The 18,679-nt window shown below is 46.1% G+C and overlaps 1 protein-coding gene across 1 annotated transcript in view; it reads right to left on the bottom strand.

Annotated features, from left to right (window-relative positions):
- LOC134790219 (NBAS subunit of NRZ tethering complex-like) overlaps positions 1-18,679 on the bottom strand; it is a 55,673-nt gene that overhangs the window by 27,164 nt on the left and 9,830 nt on the right. Inside the window, exons 15-25 of the mRNA XM_063761054.1 lie at positions 17,306-17,610; positions 17,005-17,085; positions 16,350-16,578; positions 15,692-15,847; positions 15,097-15,233; positions 14,506-14,682; positions 13,997-14,105; positions 4,647-4,840; positions 2,456-2,568; positions 1,469-1,601; positions 658-900 (exon numbers count right to left, since the gene is read on the bottom strand). Of these exons, the coding sequence (XP_063617124.1) occupies positions 658-900; positions 1,469-1,601; positions 2,456-2,568; positions 4,647-4,840; positions 13,997-14,105; positions 14,506-14,682; positions 15,097-15,233; positions 15,692-15,847; positions 16,350-16,578; positions 17,005-17,085; positions 17,306-17,610 (1,877 nt within the window). The remainder of the gene's footprint in view (positions 1-657; positions 901-1,468; positions 1,602-2,455; positions 2,569-4,646; positions 4,841-13,996; positions 14,106-14,505; positions 14,683-15,096; positions 15,234-15,691; positions 15,848-16,349; positions 16,579-17,004; positions 17,086-17,305; positions 17,611-18,679) is intronic.

Genomic DNA, 18,679 nt, shown 5'->3' on the forward strand with positions numbered 1-18,679 from the left:
GAGAAAGAAAATCTTTCTTCTATATCACACAAAATAAGTATGCACAAAATAAGTATGCACAAAATAAACGACGACGACTCGTGATATTTCTGTAGAGACAATACTAGACCTTCCCAATAATTATGCAAAAAACTGCTGCTTTTAAGAAAAACTGTTATTGCATGGGTGTCACCATATACAACAAGCTACCGCAGCATATAAAAGATCTGCCATATACTAAATTTAAAACAGCGCTTTTTAAATGGCTACTGGCAAAAACATTTTACTCTGTTAATGAATTTATTGCGTATGATAATGATAATGTATAAAATTAATTTTCGTCAAATTTATATTATAAATATTTTATTAGTTTCATTACTACCATGACATACTCAATTATTTAATTATCAATTGCTGGGACTGTACGTGTAGGTACCTATATTGTAAAGTTAACTTATTGTGCATTCTATTTTAGTTTAATTTAAGTTAATGTAGTTAGTAATTAAGTTAATTTAAGGTAGTCTTATTTAGTACAAATTTAATGTATTATAAGGACCCATTTGCATGCTGTCAAAAACAGCTAAAAAGGCTTAGACATGTAACTATATAACACATTTATGTAAAACCCTTTTTATGTGCAAATAAATGATTATGATTATGATCATTGTAAAGACTCACCTGTCTCTCAGAATCTCTTCAATAGCCTTCGGGTCGGCATAGGTAGCGGCGGCGGCATACAAGTCCCTCCTGGCATTAGTATCCGCATGGGCGTGGGCACTCCTCGCTACACTCGCTAATAACGGAGCGGCCGGAGCGCAGCGCAGCGCGGCGAGGCGGCGCGCGGCGCCCGCGGCCGCGGCCATGCCCCCCGCGCCGGCCAAGATGGCCGCCGACGCCACGAGTTGCAGGACGAGCCCTTCCCTAACCATTTATATAAATATTAACCGAATTTCAACACCTTAGCGCTCCGGTTTAAAGTTATAACTTGATTGAAGTTTCGTAAAAAGCAACTCGACTAGAAATTAACGGAACCTAAATACGAGGTAATTATAAGGAGACGTGAGCGAGATCGACCCTACAAATAGGGTATTATACTGTATTTAAAATAAATTATTTTACACCATGCATGCAATAAAGCACCAGATAATTATTAGAAAAACACAGATAGGAGTTATTTTTAAACACAAGTTCTATTTAATAAATCGGATAGAAATATAAAAAGCAGGCGAGTTGACCGTGACGTCACGATGTAATGTTTCATATAAATTCCATATTAGCAAATCGTTTTGACAGTTCTAAAAAAGTAACTGATTTGACTAGTAGGAAAATACCCTATTCAATATCATTAACCGCCGAGATCATATGCGGAACAACAGTATAATTGCACAGTCCGATATACATAAGAACTGGTAGGTCAATGAATACGAAATTCTTCTTACTTAGCATCCTTACTTTATTTCCATTGACATAAAAAAAATTATATAATTACCTGGCCTGCTCGTCGTCACCGGCGACTCGCAGTAACTTGGCGAGCTTCAACAGTTTGCTGCTCGCCATGTAAGCGTTCGGGTCCGACTGCAGACACTTCTCAATCAGCGTCAATCTATCTTCGCACAGGCGAACTAAAAACACATAAACTTGAAAACATTGAATTGAAACAAGTGGACAGAAGTTGCTCGCCAGTGTTCCGACAAACATCATTTAGAAATTAATTACATAGATTTAGAAACATTGTTGATCATTCTTGTACCACTTAAATATCTTAGCAACTCATCCCATCTCATCGTTTGCCCCCGTCAAGATGTTCGGTGCAATGCACCTTAACACGTTTTAAGCCTCGTGCGGCGCGTGCGTCTAGTCAGCAAAAGATGCATTACCTCAATCATTTACACTAAAATTACTTTTAGTGCACTTTTCGGGACCATCGCGACCGGGTGCATTCGAAACATTAACATTCACAATTTTGACTAACATTATAACATTCTAGACTTAACATTATTTAACATTTTAAACTCTAACATTGAACATTGTAATACAATAAACCCCTTTTGCTACTACTCTCCGGACGTTTTAACATCACCGCCAACCCGCAACCCGCACAAGGTTTTTAAATGATAAATTAATCTAAAAGAAAAAGTAAATCCGACTTCAAAAAGGATAAAATAAAGTATCACTTCGTTTTAAATGCGCTAACAACTAATACGTTTGAAGTCGGTGCCAAGCCAAATCTTAAAAGCGTCAACACGCCCACGCCGTCAAACCAAATGCCAACCCTGGTGAAGTTCGATAAGTTATTTGCTTAGGAGTATTAACCAATATTGTAAAAATTTGGCTTGGCACCGAATTCAAACGTATTAGTTGCTAGCGCATTTAAACTGGAATTATACTTTATTTTATCCTTTTTCAAGTCCACCCATGACTGAGGGTCGCGGGCAGGTCGCCGGGGGGTCGCTAGTATTTCAAATAACTTAATTACCTTGAATGGGAAGTATGTCCAAGTTGAAAGCGCTCAGTATTTCCAGCGACGCGATGAGGTCCAACTCCTTCTGTATCTCTTCGTTTTCGTCTTGGATCAGGGACAAAGCGCACCTGTAAAAGAAAATATTACTAAACTGTCAAATGGTATACTCTCTCTCTCTCTTTCTCTTTCTTTTTTTGGCCCTTTTCTACCCTTCGGGTGTAGGGTTCCTTCATTTGACGCCACTCGTCGCGGTTCTGTGCGGCCTAGAGCCACTTCTTCCACGCAGTCCTTTTGATGTCGTCGTTCCAATGCATCTGGGGTCAACTTTGAGGGCGCTTCTCCCCTCATGGTCGCCACTCGACTAGTCATTTACTGAAGTATACTATAAGAGCATTAAGTACTCCCTAGTATTTTATCCGATATCCGATGCAATTTACCGACGACCTAAAACCGGGCAAGTATAAAATGGACATTTATGCCCGAGTTATACACTGCTTTTCACGTCGTAAAAAAAAAATATTTAAGGTTAATTTACCGTAATAATAAATGAGAAAAACAAGTGCGAGTCGGACTCGCGCACGATGGGTTCCGTACCATAATGCAAAAAAAAAACGAAAAAAAAAAGCAAAAAAAAAAACGGTCACCCATCCAAGTACTGACCACTCCCGACGTTGCTTAACTTTGGTCAAAAATCACGTTTGTTGTATGGGAGCCCCATTTAAAGCTTTATTTTATTCTGTTTTTAGTATTTGTTGTTATAGCGGCAACAGAAATACATCATCTGTGAAAATTTCAACTGTTTAGGTATCACGGTTCGTGAGATACAGCCTGGTGACGGACGGACGGACGAACCGACGGACGAACGGACGGACGGACGGACGGACGGACGGACGGACAGCGAAGTCTTAGTAATAGGATCCCGTTTTACCCTTTGGGTACGGAACCCTAAAAATGAGTACTCGGGCTTGTGGTCGCCCTTGTAGGAAGGGGAGCCGAGAGGAGGGATAAAGTGTCCTAATAAGTAAGTGACAGGGCCAGAGGCCCGATGGCGAATAGTCGAGGCCCACGAAGGCCGACGGCCGAGCTCCCTAAGACCGAAGGCCCGGAGCGGCCAACAGAGGTTCGTTTAGGGAGTCCTCCTGTCCGCAGGAGAACGTTCGCCAGTTCGAAGGCCAACAGCATATTTTCCACTGGCATGTACTGACTTGGCTCGCTGCAGCGCCGGCTCGCGCAGCTCCCCGCTGGAGTTGAAGTACTCGCGGGCGCACGCCGCCGCCAGCTGCGCCGAGCGCGCGGGGGGGATGAGCCGCACGACAGCACTGTGGACGCGAGCTTGTTATATACTGACTTGGCTCGCTGCAGCGCCGGCTCGCGCAGCTCCCCGCTGGAGTTGAAGTACTCGCGGGCGCACGCCGCCGCCAGCTGCGCCGAGCGCGCGGGGGGGATGAGCCGCACGACAGCACTGTGGACGCGAGCTTGTTATATACTGACTTGGCTCGCTGCAGCGCCGGCTCGCGCAGCTCCCCGCTGGAGTTGAAGTACTCGCGGGCGCACGCCGCCGCCAGCTGCGCCGAGCGCGCGGGGGGGATGAGCCGCACGACAGCACTGTGGACGCGAGCTTGTTATATACTGACTTGGCTCGCTGCAGCGCCGGCTCGCGCAGCTCCCCGCTGGAGTTGAAGTACTCGCGGGCGCACGCCGCCGCCAGCTGCGCCGAGCGCGCGGGGGGGATGAGCCGCACGACAGCACTGTGGACGCGAGCTTGTTATATACTGACTTGGCTCGCTGCAGCGCCGGCTCGCGCAGCTCCCCGCTGGAGTTGAAGTACTCGCGGGCGCACGCCGCCGCCAGCTGCGCCGAGCGCGCGGGGGGGATGAGCCGCACGACAGCACTGTGGACGCGAGCTTGTTATATACTGACTTGGCTCGCTGCAGCGCCGGCTCGCGCAGCTCCCCGCTGGAGTTGAAGTACTCGCGGGCGCACGCCGCCGCCAGCTGCGCCGAGCGCGCGGGGGGGATGAGCCGCACGACAGCACTGTGGACGCGAGCTTGTTATATACTGACTTGGCTCGCTGCAGCGCCGGCTCGCGCAGCTCCCCGCTGGAGTTGAAGTACTCGCGGGCGCACGCCGCCGCCAGCTGCGCCGAGCGCGCGGGGGGGATGAGCCGCACGACAGCACTGTGGACGCGAGCTTGTTATATACTGACTTGGCTCGCTGCAGCGCCGGCTCGCGCAGCTCCCCGCTGGAGTTGAAGTACTCGCGGGCGCACGCCGCCGCCAGCTGCGCCGAGCGCGCGGGGGGGATGAGGCGCGAGGGTGTGCCGCCGCCGCAGGATAATACTGTTGAAGCTAGCTTGATGCTGGCCTCGTCGCCGGAAGTCAGGAGAGATGACGCGTAGATCTGAAAAGAAGAACCATTATACCCCGACCACATACTCGACGAGTGGCATGGGCAGGCAGAGACGTAGTATGGCCGCGCTACTCGTCATGCCGCTCGTTAAGCTCCTCGTCATGCCCACCATCCCTATTTTGTCAGTTTTTTGGCGCGCGTCTAAGGACCGAGTAGGGCAGTATGTGGCCGGAGCGGGCGACATCGCGGCAGCGCGAGGAGCAGAGCGAAGCGCGTATAATAAATCGGTTCTTCTTTATCTGCGTCCCTGACTACCGGCAGCTTGGACCTTGCCCTAGGTTAGGTTTTTTATAATGTGTTTATACGTACTTTGTATTATGTGTTCCGTTCCACGTCGGATATCTTCATTGAGAGAGCAACGCGATCGTTGACCGATAGGTGCCGCTAGCGTCTATGTAGTCGCTCCGCCCCTCGCCGTGACGTAGTTCCGCTTCCTTCCTGCCAACCATTGCTCGCTTCACGCTGCTCGCCGCGGCCATGTCATTGTTTCGTCGACCGTCTGACCGATGGTCCGCAAATATTTTTTGCGTATATTTTTGCAGCATGGTGCTTTAACATTTCCGATCCAAAACTCGGTCGATTAAATAGTGAGATATAGCAGAGATCGCTACTATTAGGCTTTTGGCGGTCTCGCGATCGAAGTCATCGAACGGTGCTTTTCGATTCTACCCACTTTTTTCTTGCTAAATTAATTTCTTTCCATGCTGCTAAAATCGTTACCGTTAACTCGCATTTTCGAGATCGAAGTAGGAAGTGCGTCAGTGGTTTTCGTTAACAAGTGGTAACGCAAGTCGCTCCGCATCGGAGAGGGAGCGTGCGGTCATCGTGCCGGCGGCGGCGGGGGCGGCGCCCGGGCGGCGGGGGCGGAGGCGGACAGCCTGCGCGCGCCGCTGCCGGGTGCCGCGCTTCGCCGATAAGGAGGTTTGGATTGTCTCGAACCATCCGGTGAGCCAGTTTAATGATATTCTAGTTTTATTGGCGTTCAGAAGTTACTTCGACACTAAAGGACGGGTCTCAGGCAGGTCGTATTAACCTGGGAGTACCTCGTGTCGTTAGTTGCGACGCGACAGGGGCTCAGGGGAGGTCGGCCCCCGCGCGCCGGCGCCGTCGACTTTCTTCTGCTGTCGTCCAAGGTGACTCCGAGACGCCGCGACGCTGCGGGCCGGAGCCCGAGGTGTCGCGGTGCGGGGTCCGCGGGACGCCCACTCCTGTTGCTGCAGTCGCGGTGCGGACGCTTCCAGTCCGCGAGAGCAGTCGCGGTGCGGACGCTTCCAGTCCGCACCCACTCCTGTTGCTGCAGTCGCGGTGCGGACGCTTCCAGTCCGCGAGAGCAGTCGCGGTGCGGACGCTTCCAGTCCGCACCCACTCCTGTTGCTGCAGTCGCGGTGCGGACGCTTCCAGTCCACGCCCGCTCCTGTTGCTGCAGTCGCGGTGCGGACGCTTCCAGTCCGCGAGAGCAGTCGCGGTGCGGACGCTTCCAGTCCGCACCCGCTCCAGTTGCTGCAGTCGCGGTGCGGACGCTTCCAGTCCGCGCCAGCTCCAGTTACTGCAGTCGCGGTGCGGACGCTTCCAGTCCGCGCCCGCTCCTGTTGCTGCAGTCGCGGTGCGGACGCTTCCAGTCCGCGCCCGCTCCTGTTGCTGCAGTCGCGGTGCGGAGGCTTCCAGTCCGCGCCCGCTCCTGTTGCTGCAGTCGCGGTGCGGACGCTTCCAGTCCGCGCCCGCTCCTGTTGCTGCAGTCGCGGTGCGGAGGCTTCCAGTCCGCGCCCGCTCCTGTTGCTGCAGTCGCGGTGCGGACGCTTCCAGTCCGCGGGACTCCGAGAGACTGTAGTGTGTGTACTACGCCTTACCCACACACGTGCATAGCTTAGTATATAAAGGCTTGTACTTGTTATTTAAGACAGAATAAAACTATATTCAGTACGAACGAGTTCTCCTTTATGTCCCACCTCACATGGCGACCCTGCCAGTGCGGCCTTGCGCTGCACTGGCGGCGCGCTGCGCCAGCCAGAAGTACTGGCCTTGGTGAAAATATTGGAACATTCAGTGTAATAAAAAGACTAATACTCGTAATACAAAAAGTGAATGTGAAAAGTTTAGACTAATTATAACAATTAAATTGTATGCAACGTGGACAAGTACCTAGTGCAAATGCAAAAAAATACCTAAATAAGTATTTTAAAATTAGACGTGGCAAAAAGACAAATGTGAAAATGGACTTAAATAAAATAAAAATTATAATAAAATAAAAAAAAAACCGCTGATAAACTTGGAAGTTGCAGCCGGGAGCTTGTTCGCGTCCCGGACCCCAGACTTGACCTTGCCGGAGTTGGAGTCGAGAACAAGGTGGAAATGTAATCGTGAGATATTCAAAGGCAGGTGCGGTACACAGTGTGGTGTTACGTTATATACAGTTGATTGACCATTTTTTTTTCTCGTGTTAAATAAGTATAGTGTTATTTTCGTTGTCATTTCTTATTTTACATTTCTTTTCTTTTATTAAATAATTAAAATTAAAATAAGTGACATTATGTAAGCTATTGCTTTCATGGAAATGAAGTTTACTTTTTTTTTTATTTTTCCTAATTTGGTGCTAACGTATAATTTAAAGATGTGGCTTAATATTTCTTTTTTTTTTCTTTCATATTTTAAATAAGTATGCTGCTTAATAACGAAATAATAGTATGGTTAAAAGAAAGGCACATATTCATTTCATTTCCTAGCTCCATGTAAATTAAAAGTATTATTTAATCATATTTTAGCATTTCGTAATTTTATTTTATTTGTTACACTTAACAATAGATTATTTCTGCACTTAGATACAAAATTCGTCATAGTGTACAACTGTACAAGTAAGGCGTGCCATCCGCGGCGCGAGTTCACATAAAAGGGATTGGAATGTAGCTTCTGTTATTACATCTCGAATTTCAGTTTCAACATAATGTCTTATGAATGTATTGTGCAACAATTTAGATTATTTCAATTTTGTCGTATTTAAACTTAATGATTACATATAGAGACATGCCGACTTTTAACCATGTTAAGTTAAAATGTTAGTACTTAAATGGATATTATTTATGTGTTTAAATTTAAGATTTTAGTCAAGATTTTAAGATTTTTTTTGTTTGGACTTGACGATAATATTTTTACACGGATGGAACAATAATAAGCACGGTAAATGACATTGTAAAAATAATTTTAAAGTAAAAAAAAATATAGGAGATCGAGTCACAGGAGATATTTACGAAAAGATAAAATCATTGATAAGTATAGGAATGGAAATTGATACAAAAAGTTTATATTAATAAGGCATAGGAATGTTTTGATTTGTTTTGACGTTGGATTTTATGGCTAGAGGTTTTATTACAGTTTGTAATTGTATGTAAGTATATGAGGTGAGATAGAAAGGAATAGGTCTGAGGTAGGTTTTCTAAGTATACCTGGATTTTGGTTGGAATAATGGAGATGGTATTTGATTGATATTAAATGGCGCGTTAGTGAAGTTCGGGTAAACTGAAGCAGATAAGTATTTCGAAGAACGATTAGCCTGATCAACTAAGAGTTGTTGAAATTCTTATTTGTTGAAGTTTTATGGTATTGTGTTTATGTGCTTGGTTTATGAATGTTTTTTTTTTGACAGAGGGTAATATGAAAGATAATTAATTAAATATGCCTATCGCATCTTCGGTGGCCCGAGAGGCGGCCTTGAGCGATTAGGGTAACAAGGGTACGCCAGGATACAAGGCAGGCACGGAATCCTTGGATGTCTGACCATGATTCGGTCGAGTATCAATTGTGGAGACTCCTTGGACACATGGAAGGTTATGATGTAAGGATGTGTTAAAAGAACTGCCTGTGTAATGAGTACAAAAATAGTATGTGTGCGCGCTTTAAATTAAATTTCCTTGTATCCTGAGCTAATAAATATATATATATTTTAAGGTCGGCCGACCATGGAAATAAATGCGTTGTGTACCCTTGCCAAAAAAAAAGAGAGGCACGCTTTAGATGCACGATTAAATGAATGTTATTATATAAGTAATAAATGAAATAAAGACGTCTATTACTTAAAAATAAGACTTGCAAGTGAATTAATTAATATACTTACTGAAATAATTATGATTATGAGAGTTATCTCAAGGTACCTAGGAACTAACACACATGTACGCGTACGTAACATTTGGACTATGAAATGTATTGACGAATACTTTTGGATGAGAAAAATTATAAAAAGAATACCTACTGTAGTTTTAAGTTCTTGTATTCAATCAATTGTGTTTAATTCTGTATCTTATCGTTTAGTTTTAATAAGAATATTGTACTTGTATTATTGTGTTGTATCCTGAACATGTAGATGGAATATTAAAAGCGAAATACCTTTTTTGTTTTTTTAAAGACCTTTGTTATTAAAATTTGTAATCGTTCATTGAATTTTTATATAAGTATCTTAACGAATTGAAATTATCCGCTTGCCAGATATTCTTTTTTCGATTTTAAAAGTTTGCTCTTTTAATCTACACACACTTGTTTTTGTAAAAGTTACTGCATGTAATTTAGTTTCTTTATCAATTTAATTATTTTTTATTGTTTTATTTCCTGTGTTTTCTATTTCTATTCTTAATTGTATACTATTTACTCTTCATTTATATAAAAAAAAAATAGATCATTATGTTTGTATTCAAGAATAATATTTTTTTTTATTTTTAAGGGGGAAGGTGTAGTGTGTGTACTACGCCTTACCCACACACGTGCATAGCTTAGTATATAAAGGCTTGTACTTGTTATTTAAGACAGAATAAACCTATATTCAGTACGAACGAGTTCTCCTTTACGTCCCACCTCACAGACGTCACTCGCCCGCTCCTGTGGCTGCGGGCGCTTCCAGTCCGCGGGACTCCGAGAGACACACGCCCGCTCCTGTTGCTGCGGTCGCGGCGCGGGTGGATAGTGGACCTGTCTATCCCGTCCTGGCGACCGCTTCTGCGTCCCGACTGCTCGAGTGGAAGGAAGGTAAGTTACGTGGAAGCAGTGGAAACGCTACGAGTATAGCGACGATCGCCGCGTTGGCTGCCGTCCGTCATGACGTCGCTCCGTGGTGCCGCACCTACGCGCCGGTGGTGGCCACCACGATGGCGCCGCCGAGGGCAGCAGTGTCGCCGTGATGATGAGTGCAACTACGAACCAGCCATCGGCCCGGCGCCTATCGAGCTGGCCGCCACGACGGCGCCTCTCGCCTCACGCACCTGAGCCTGGCTACGGTGGCCGACGCACCAGTGCCTCCCGAGCTAGCCGCCACAATGGCGCCTCTCGCATCACGCACCGACGCGTCCCAAGCCGGCGGTGGCGGGCGCCACAACGGCGCCGCCCGCCACGATGGCACCACCGCCTTGCGCACTGGCGCCTCGAGCTGGCCGCCACGATGGCGCCTCTCGCCTCACACCAGTGCCTCCCGAGCCAGGCGGCGGCCGCCTCACGCACCGGTGCCTCCCGAGCTGGCCGCCACGATGGCGCGTCTCGCCTCACGCACCGGCGCCTCCCGAGCCGGCGGCGGCGGCCGCCACGATGGAGCCGCCCGCCTTACGCGACAGCGCCTCTAGAGCGGGCCGCCACGATGGGTCCTCGCCTCACGCACCAGCGCCTCCCGAACCAGTGGCGGCCGCCATGATAGCGCCGCCCGGCCTCACGCACCGGTGCCTCCCGAGCCGGCCGCCACGATGGCGCCTCTAGCTTCACGCACCGGCGCCTCCTGAGCGGCGGCGGTTGCCATGATGGCACCGACAATCACGTCGATGCTGTCCACCTATGCTGCAACCACGACGATGTCGTCCCTTGCAATGGCGCCCATGTTCTGTTCGAGAATAGAAGAATACCACCGCGAACTTACCTGCCGCCGATGCTGCCTGCTGATGGGCGCCTCAGTATCAGTTTTGTCCTGTCCACATGGTCCCATTGAAGTACTCAGGCGCCTATAGCTATGGTGCCACAGCACGAACAGACCGCTAAGCTCTTGTTTTCGGTTAAGGAATCCTCCGGCGACGGCAGAAAAGGTTGTAAGGAGCTTCGTCCTGCGTGGCTCGACTGCCCGGAGTTGAAAGCGGTAAGATATGTCGATACTCAGAGGAAAATACGTCGCGTTCCCGGGCTTCATAAAGGTGCTGATCGACGAGGAGCCGTGCCGCTTCGAGGTTCCTACGACTTCTCGAGGCCATGGAGTGATCCAACCGGAGAACAGCTAGCGACAAGGCCCTGTGCGACCGCTCAAAACCGAGGTGAAAGGCATCGAAAAGGTCTGCAGACTTCACATAATTATCTATGCTTGCCTGCGCTCTCCAGCTTAAGTTCCGTCCTACAAAGTCTTTCTCGTGCGCCAAGCCCATAATAAACAAAATGGGATAAATAAACCCGCTGCGCCTGAACAAGCTTGAGTTTCCGGTGCTAAGAGAAAGGGGCCAGGAGGACTCCAACAGTTTACATCTGTCTGTCTTCGACTTTATCGAAACAGTTTTGTTACGCAAGCGCCAAAATCGATTTTAGACTTGATTTCATTAGTTCGATTTCCTTAAAAGCATGCGACCATGCCCCTATACTAGCTCGATATAGGGTGTTTCTTCGGATAAAGCGAATCAGACTATCACGCTCCTAGACATCACGTGGGACACGCGGCACAACACCCCGATTGAAAGTTTTCTTTTTCGCGACATACAGGCCTGCCTTGCTGCCGAGTTTCTCGCAGAAATGAGACTCAACGCCTCCTGTTCCGTCTCAAACTCGCAAACTTTAGTTCATGGAGGAAGGTGACACCTTCGCAGTCCTCAGCAACACGAAGCCTCGCGCCACTTCCTCCCTCATCTTATGCATGCTTTCCGTTACAATCTCCAATATTGGTAGACAATGTACGAGGTAAGGCCCTTTCAGTGAAGAGTAACCGTTAACGGGCCACATCTGCAGCGCTGACGACAGAAGTGTAAACATACAACCGCACCACTACAGTATACATAAAACGACGGCGACACTACATCCCCTCCGTTACCACGGCTGTCGCAAAAACTGCTGATGCCAGCAGATCGTCTACAGGTCGCGCTGGTTCCTTGCTACTTACCAGGTCAGTACAACCCCCGAGGGCGACGGTTTATCAAGAAGTCACTGCGCGCCCGAGTGGCAGCTACGCCCAGAAGCCGCCGAGACTATCTTCGCCTGATAGGCGCCTTGTTGGCCAGCCTCCGCTTTCGAGAACCTTCGCACTGTGTCACGGTATTTCTTAACAGACTCTGAACTGCTACCACGTCGCGTCTGGCAGCTGCCGGTGATACGACTTGGTATGGATGTCTCCACCTCCCAGCCTAGTCTGTTTACTGTGACGGCGTGATAAGGAGAGCCTTCACGCAGCTGTGGTAAGCTTGCAATTTACTGGCGGTCCTAGTGAACACAGCATCAGACCGCCCTCTCTTACGAGTCAACGACCTTAAGAATGAGGCGTAGCTCCTGTCAGATAGGACGCTCCAACACCGAGCTGGCGAGATCAGGAGTGACGTCCGCTGTGATGTACCTACTGGCGTGACTGGCGCATGCATGCAACATGCCAAGGGCTAACGCTACGTAGCGAACGAGACGCAACTGTCACTGTCTCACTAATATGGAGGAACCGGGTATTCCCGGTTCCGGTACTATGTTTGTATTGAAAACCAGTAACGGGAGCACTCCCTAGATCGTCCCCTTGTCTAGGCCGCCTGTATGCCCACAATGTAGAAATGGTCTTCATGGTGCATCAAAAATAAGATCGACTGCCAGGTACCTCTAATACCCAGTGAAGTAGCGAGCTATCTCAGACATCTATTTCTATTGTCCATGTTAGCTTTCAGAACGATACTTGTTCATAAGCCTGTAACAAGTGCTGTATGTGAACCACTATCGGACACTATGCCTTCTTCCAACGCCATTAATAGCGAGACCAGCGCCTCCCAAACCACCAGCTTGGGACGCGAGAAATCTACTTGCCCTAATTTGAATAGCCCTACAACGTTAGGTACGTTAGAAGAAGTACGATAGAAGAGCTGCCGCACATTTGCTGTTAGCATCAGACCGCAGGGTCAATGACCTTAGTCTACTACACTGTAGCCCGGGTAATTGCATAGTTAACTTTCACGCTATTATTTTGTGTCCGAAATTCGGCTCTAAACCAGATAACGTGTCTTACCGACTTGACTCTTAGAAGCTCCGGAATAATGTATAGACCCAGTAAGTAGGTAGCCTGGGTACGTCAACTTGCGAGAATTACACAAATGTTAGGGGACACTGCGCTTATTTATTTCAGCCACAGTCTCATCTAAGCCGGCCTCGCCTACGATTGCTTTCGATACACGATGTACTTGATAACTAAAGTGGCTGGAAAACTATCCACTTAGCGATATTTTGGCTTAAGTTAATTGGGATCATGACTCGCCGAGATTCTGCGGTTCGGAAGCGATTTCGAATGAGAAATCTCTCAAACCAGTTTAACGTCAGATTCGAACCTGGGATTACAATTTAAATTCTAATATTTATAATATTTCCTGTAATGTATCATTATAACGAGTCACTGTGATTTCATGGGTTGCAATATGTCGTATATATTTATTCTTTCTCTGAGTTCTATGACAGTAGGTGACAGTAGCCCTTACGCTTGCGCGCCCGCTGACTCGCCACCAGGAGATAATAAACAGGTCTCAATGAAGATATCCGACGTGGAACGGAACACATAATATAAAAATTTTACCTTCCAATAAAATTGGTATTATGTTTCCTTCCACGTCGGATATCTGAGTAATGCCTTACTGGCAGGCTTCTAGGCTACTTTTATGCCGACGGTACTTCTCCTCAACAATGACATGGCCGCGGCGAGCAGCGTGAAGCGAGCAATGGTTGGCAGGAAGGAAGCGGAACTACGTCGCTGCGTGGGGCGGAGCGACTACATAGACGCTAGCGGCACCTATCGGTCAACGATCGCGTTGCTCTCTCAATGAAGATATCCGACGTGGAAGGAAACATAATACCAATTTTATTGGAAGGTAAAATTTTTATATTGTTTTAATATGTATTTTAATATTTTACTTTTGAACTCACATTGTAAAACCCTAACTTAAACCCAAGATAAACATAGGAGAGAAATCTTACCTCATAAACCTCTTCCTTGCTGACACAGGTGAGTAAAGTCGACTGCAACTCCAGCAAGTCCTTCAGCAGTTTCTCCCACTCCTGCTGCGTCCATTTCTCTTCGCGGTTTCTGAAATAAAAATATTTCAGATTCTACTCAATTCAATCTTTATTGATAAAAATAGAATTTTACTAACAGCTACTTGACAGGAAACGCATAAATTTCTTATTCATCGGCCCGCCTATTTGTCTGATTTGACCAGTAAGGATTCGATTTAACTTCCTCCGATTTAACGAAAGAGTGTAAAAAACTTATGTACAACAAAAAGTAAAAATGGCCCCAATACCTCCACCGCTACAATCAAACTGACGTACATATGTAGTCACATCACGGAAACGTACGAACATGTCTTGCTATTTCAGTCAGTCTCGGTACAAAAAGTACTGACGTTGACTGAAGTAACATGAAAAATACGAACGTTTCCGAGAAAATGCGATGGAATACAATTATGCACTACAACTGTACTCACTTGTCTCTGGCCACTCTGGCGAGCAGCATCCTCGCCCTCTCCTTGTCGCGCGGCATTTCCTTCAACTCTTGAACGGTGACCCGCACCCCCCTCCAGTTGATCAGGCTGCTAGCGGCCACTAGCTTCTCTAGTTCGGCGCATCGGCGGATCAGCTCGCTTTCAGAAATGCTGCCGTCGCTGAAAACAGACAACACTTTATTCTGAAAATAATACCGAAAGACTATTTGGACATTTAGCGGAATAATGTTTAATCGTGGAATCGAGAAGGTCATTGTTCCTAGAGTGATACTGCTTATTAATCTCTTCGATTGTATAGCATTCATTTAGATGTATTAGTGCGCCACCAAATAACTAAAGCGGATCGGGAAATGTTACAGCTTCTACTTGAAAACTCCCGCGGAAATACATATATGGCGGTTCCTACGAACCGCCATGACGAAGCGATATTAGGATCGGAAATCGGCACAGGATGGTATCAATAAAATCACTAGTGCTCTGTGCCATTGTATACATACCTAGTCGCAAACTTTAATTAGGACCCCATTTTATGTAAAAAAAGTATCAACTAGCTTCAAATACGTAAATACTCACGTCTCCTTTAATATAGTGTCAAGTAGGTCGCATGCCTTGTCCAGTTGTTCTGTCCCGTTGTACGCGTACAAGCACTTCTCTGCCAGATCGAGATGCGTGCGGACGTCTAGCTCAAACTCGTTCGGAGATTGTAGCACCTGGGGAATAAATCTAATGTGTAACCGTCGGAATATTGATTCTAAACGCAGACCAAAAATGAATAAATTGTAACTGGCACACAATTTATTACGGATTTCACGGGAAACACGTCTTATTATTATTTATCCTGAAGTTTCGAACGTGATATATTTTGCTCTTTATTTCAAAAATAGTTTCTGTTAAAATATCGTTTTAGTTTAAATCCTAAGCGAAAATCGTGTATGTTTAAAACAATATATTCTATTGGGCATTGTTTCACTTTAAAAAAGGCTCTGTAGTGTGCACCATATATGACACGCACGCACTCCAATGTACCGTATATATACCCTAGCATAGGCATCATATATCAGAATAAACCTATATTTAGTACTGAACGAGTTCTCCTTTAACGCCCCACCTCACATGGCGATCCTGCCCTTGCGGCCTTGTGCTAAAAAATAATGATTTTAGTATTTACCAGCAAAATTGAGGATAGATCGTCCACACTGACGCTCTCCAAATAGTCCATGAGTCCTTGAACTACGCAGTCGGCGCGCTTCGTCAGGGTCTCGTATCGCTTCAGGAACGGGATCACGAACTGCTTCAGGTCGGCCACGAACGTTTTCGGCGTTGACTGTGGAAAAATAACTTGATTAGAATTACACTTTTTATTGCCATGTAAATGTATAAGATTTAAATTTATTAAAGCTCCGTTTTTCTAGGATAGCGGTGCGTCATATAGCGGCCGTAATATTGCGGACACATGACGTCACTAGAACGTTGTCTACGTAAACAAAATGGTGCGGTTTCCTAGAGGGCTGTCATTGAAGGAACATTCTTTTTGCGTCCGTAATATTACGGCCGTTATATGACGGCACCGCTATCCTAGGAAACCAGAGCTTAAGTCCTAAGACACCATTTTCATAAGTAAGCCGCTAGTGTCCAACGCGCTAAGCTTCTGTAAGGTCCATCCGTCTCCAGGGTCAAAAGGTGGAAGATGGGAGGTTCCAACCGTGGTACGCCGCCGGCCTCAGCCGCGATGGTGGCTATTAGAGTTAGCGCGAGGCCGCTTTTGGCAGATCAGAGAATACAGTCTAGGCAATGGTCCGCCTTTTAAGGCCTGCACGAAGTCTTACCATCTTCATGAGCAGTCTACAAGTTTCCAGCGCGCTAAGCTTCTCTAGTTGCTCCAGTGTCACCCCCTCCACATTCAGGTCGTACAGCAGTACATCCAGGGTCAGAAGGTGGAAGATGAGGGTGTCCAGACCAGGTACGCCACCAGCTTCGGCCGCGATGGTGGCGAGAGTTAGCGCGTGGGACGCGAGACCGCTCTTGGCTTCGATCTCTCGCGCGCGTTTATCGTACCTGTCGTATTTATGAAATATTTACACAATGAAATGAAATGAAAAAAAAATGAAATGAAAAAAAATTAAATGAAAATGAAATGAAATTATTTATTGTCAGACCACAGGTACAAATATAAAAGATGTTAATGGTGATACAAGTCCTTTTCCGCAGTCTACCATATTTATGGTGTACAATATTTAATATGGTGTACAATGTGTTATACTTCGCTCTAAATGGCTTTTTAGTGTGATAAAATTAAAGCAAATTAGCGAATTTGATTTTACTTCTTTGATTCACTCAATCTATCGAAATTGTATGTGTCACTTTAGCTTAACACTTGATTTCTGATGAAGAGGCGTTTTCAATGTGCTTCGAACCAAAAAAGAGTTATAGGAGTACAAAACAGCTAGGGTCCTACGATAACCATGTAAGAAGTTGACATACCACTGGGATATATCGTCGTTAGCTGCGGCCGTCTCCGAGTCCGGCGAGCTATCTTCAGACCAGTTCGAGCTCCAAATTGATCTAAACAAATTAGAAACCATTAATAATTTAGAAATCAACAACAAAATGCAATCAAAATTCCAGCAATAAGACGCATTTCAAAATTTTACGACAAATATTCAGGAAATTACAATTAAAATGGGAGTAACCAAATAACACGAAAGCATCAAGTTTCGATAGGATTTTTCCTTTTCAACTTTCCCTATATCCTATGCCAGAAGTCAAAATCCTCAATACCAACCTAAAGATCTCCTTCCTGCACCAATCACTCTCATACTCTTCCACCTTCACCGGACTCCTCTCCATCCACTCCGACTTCCTCTCCACCGGCAACAGGTGCTGATAGTCCATCGGGTTGATTGTCTCTGGCAAGCTCTCCAGTACTGCCAATTGCATGGGCACAGTCTTGATATGCGGCCATAGACAAGTGAGCGCCTCTATGCGGCCTTCTTTAGCGAGCTCTATGGAGCTGTGCACGAGGCTGTTGGCGCGGAGGCGGTCGTATTCGTCCTTTACGTAGGTGGATTTCTCGCAGCGGAGTATTGCCTGGTAGAAAAAAATGCTTTACCTTTTTCGAAATGTTAACCAAGCACATTTTACGCTTTGCAAAGAAAAAGATTCAGCCCTTAGAAACAAATCCACATAACATTGCAAAATTACAAGGTACTTTTTCTCAAAAATGGACGGCAAAGTCGACTTTGCCGTTTAAAAAATAGGTCGCGAAGCGCATAGTTTATGGTCAGTCAAAAATTAAAAAGTTAAAAACATTGCAGTCTCGATTTTGGGACTGCAATGTTGTATACAAATTCCATTATTTGTCGAGTTCCAAACTTTTTAAAAGTTGAAATGGTCATATCAAATGAAGGCACAGGCCCATTAAACAGCCAAACAGATGATTAGTACCGCGACTATTTAGCTGTCTCAAATAGGTTGACGTATTTTCGGCAGAAAAATACACTTCTATTTTTTTATTAAAAAAAATAAAAAGGCGGCAAAGCTAATTTTTTCAATTGTTTCTATTTTTTTCTGTGAAAATATACACGTAAGAACGTTGCTTTTGTAAAATATTTCTATGATATTTATATTTCTTGCACCATTTTTGAGAAAAGCACTATATATGACTCGGCTGGAAGGCTACTTGCTGGCTTCGGATTCAATTAAACGGACTCCCAAGGTCGTCCGTTTAAAACGAATCCTCAGCCTGCAAGTAGCTACTTCCGAGCCTCGACAATAATGTACTATTACTATTGTTGTGCTTCAAGTCCCAGTAGGCATACAATTGCTCCCTTGTGGGAAAACCACAGAATAAGTAATAGTACTACCGTACAGAAAGGAAACTTCCTACAAAACCGAAGTTTGACAGCGGTTCAGGGTCGAATCATGCCATCCCTTTTTAAATATATGGCACTATCCCTTTCGGCTATTCAGGGTTGTCAAAATTCAAGCCATTATCTTATCTGTGGTCGTGCACGCAATGGGACGTCAAGTTGTGTCAACCCTAATTGCTCGGAACAATGCTGAGCCGAACGGAGCCCGAAATCAGGAGGTTCGCACCCCTGGTAAAACATCGTAGGTTCGAATTCTGGTCATTTATTTCTAAAAGACACCCAATAAT

The sequence above is a fragment of the Cydia splendana genome, chromosome 4 (assembly GCF_910591565.1).
Source record: "Cydia splendana chromosome 4, ilCydSple1.2, whole genome shotgun sequence".
In the NCBI taxonomy this organism is placed as follows: domain Eukaryota; kingdom Metazoa; phylum Arthropoda; class Insecta; order Lepidoptera; family Tortricidae; genus Cydia; species Cydia splendana.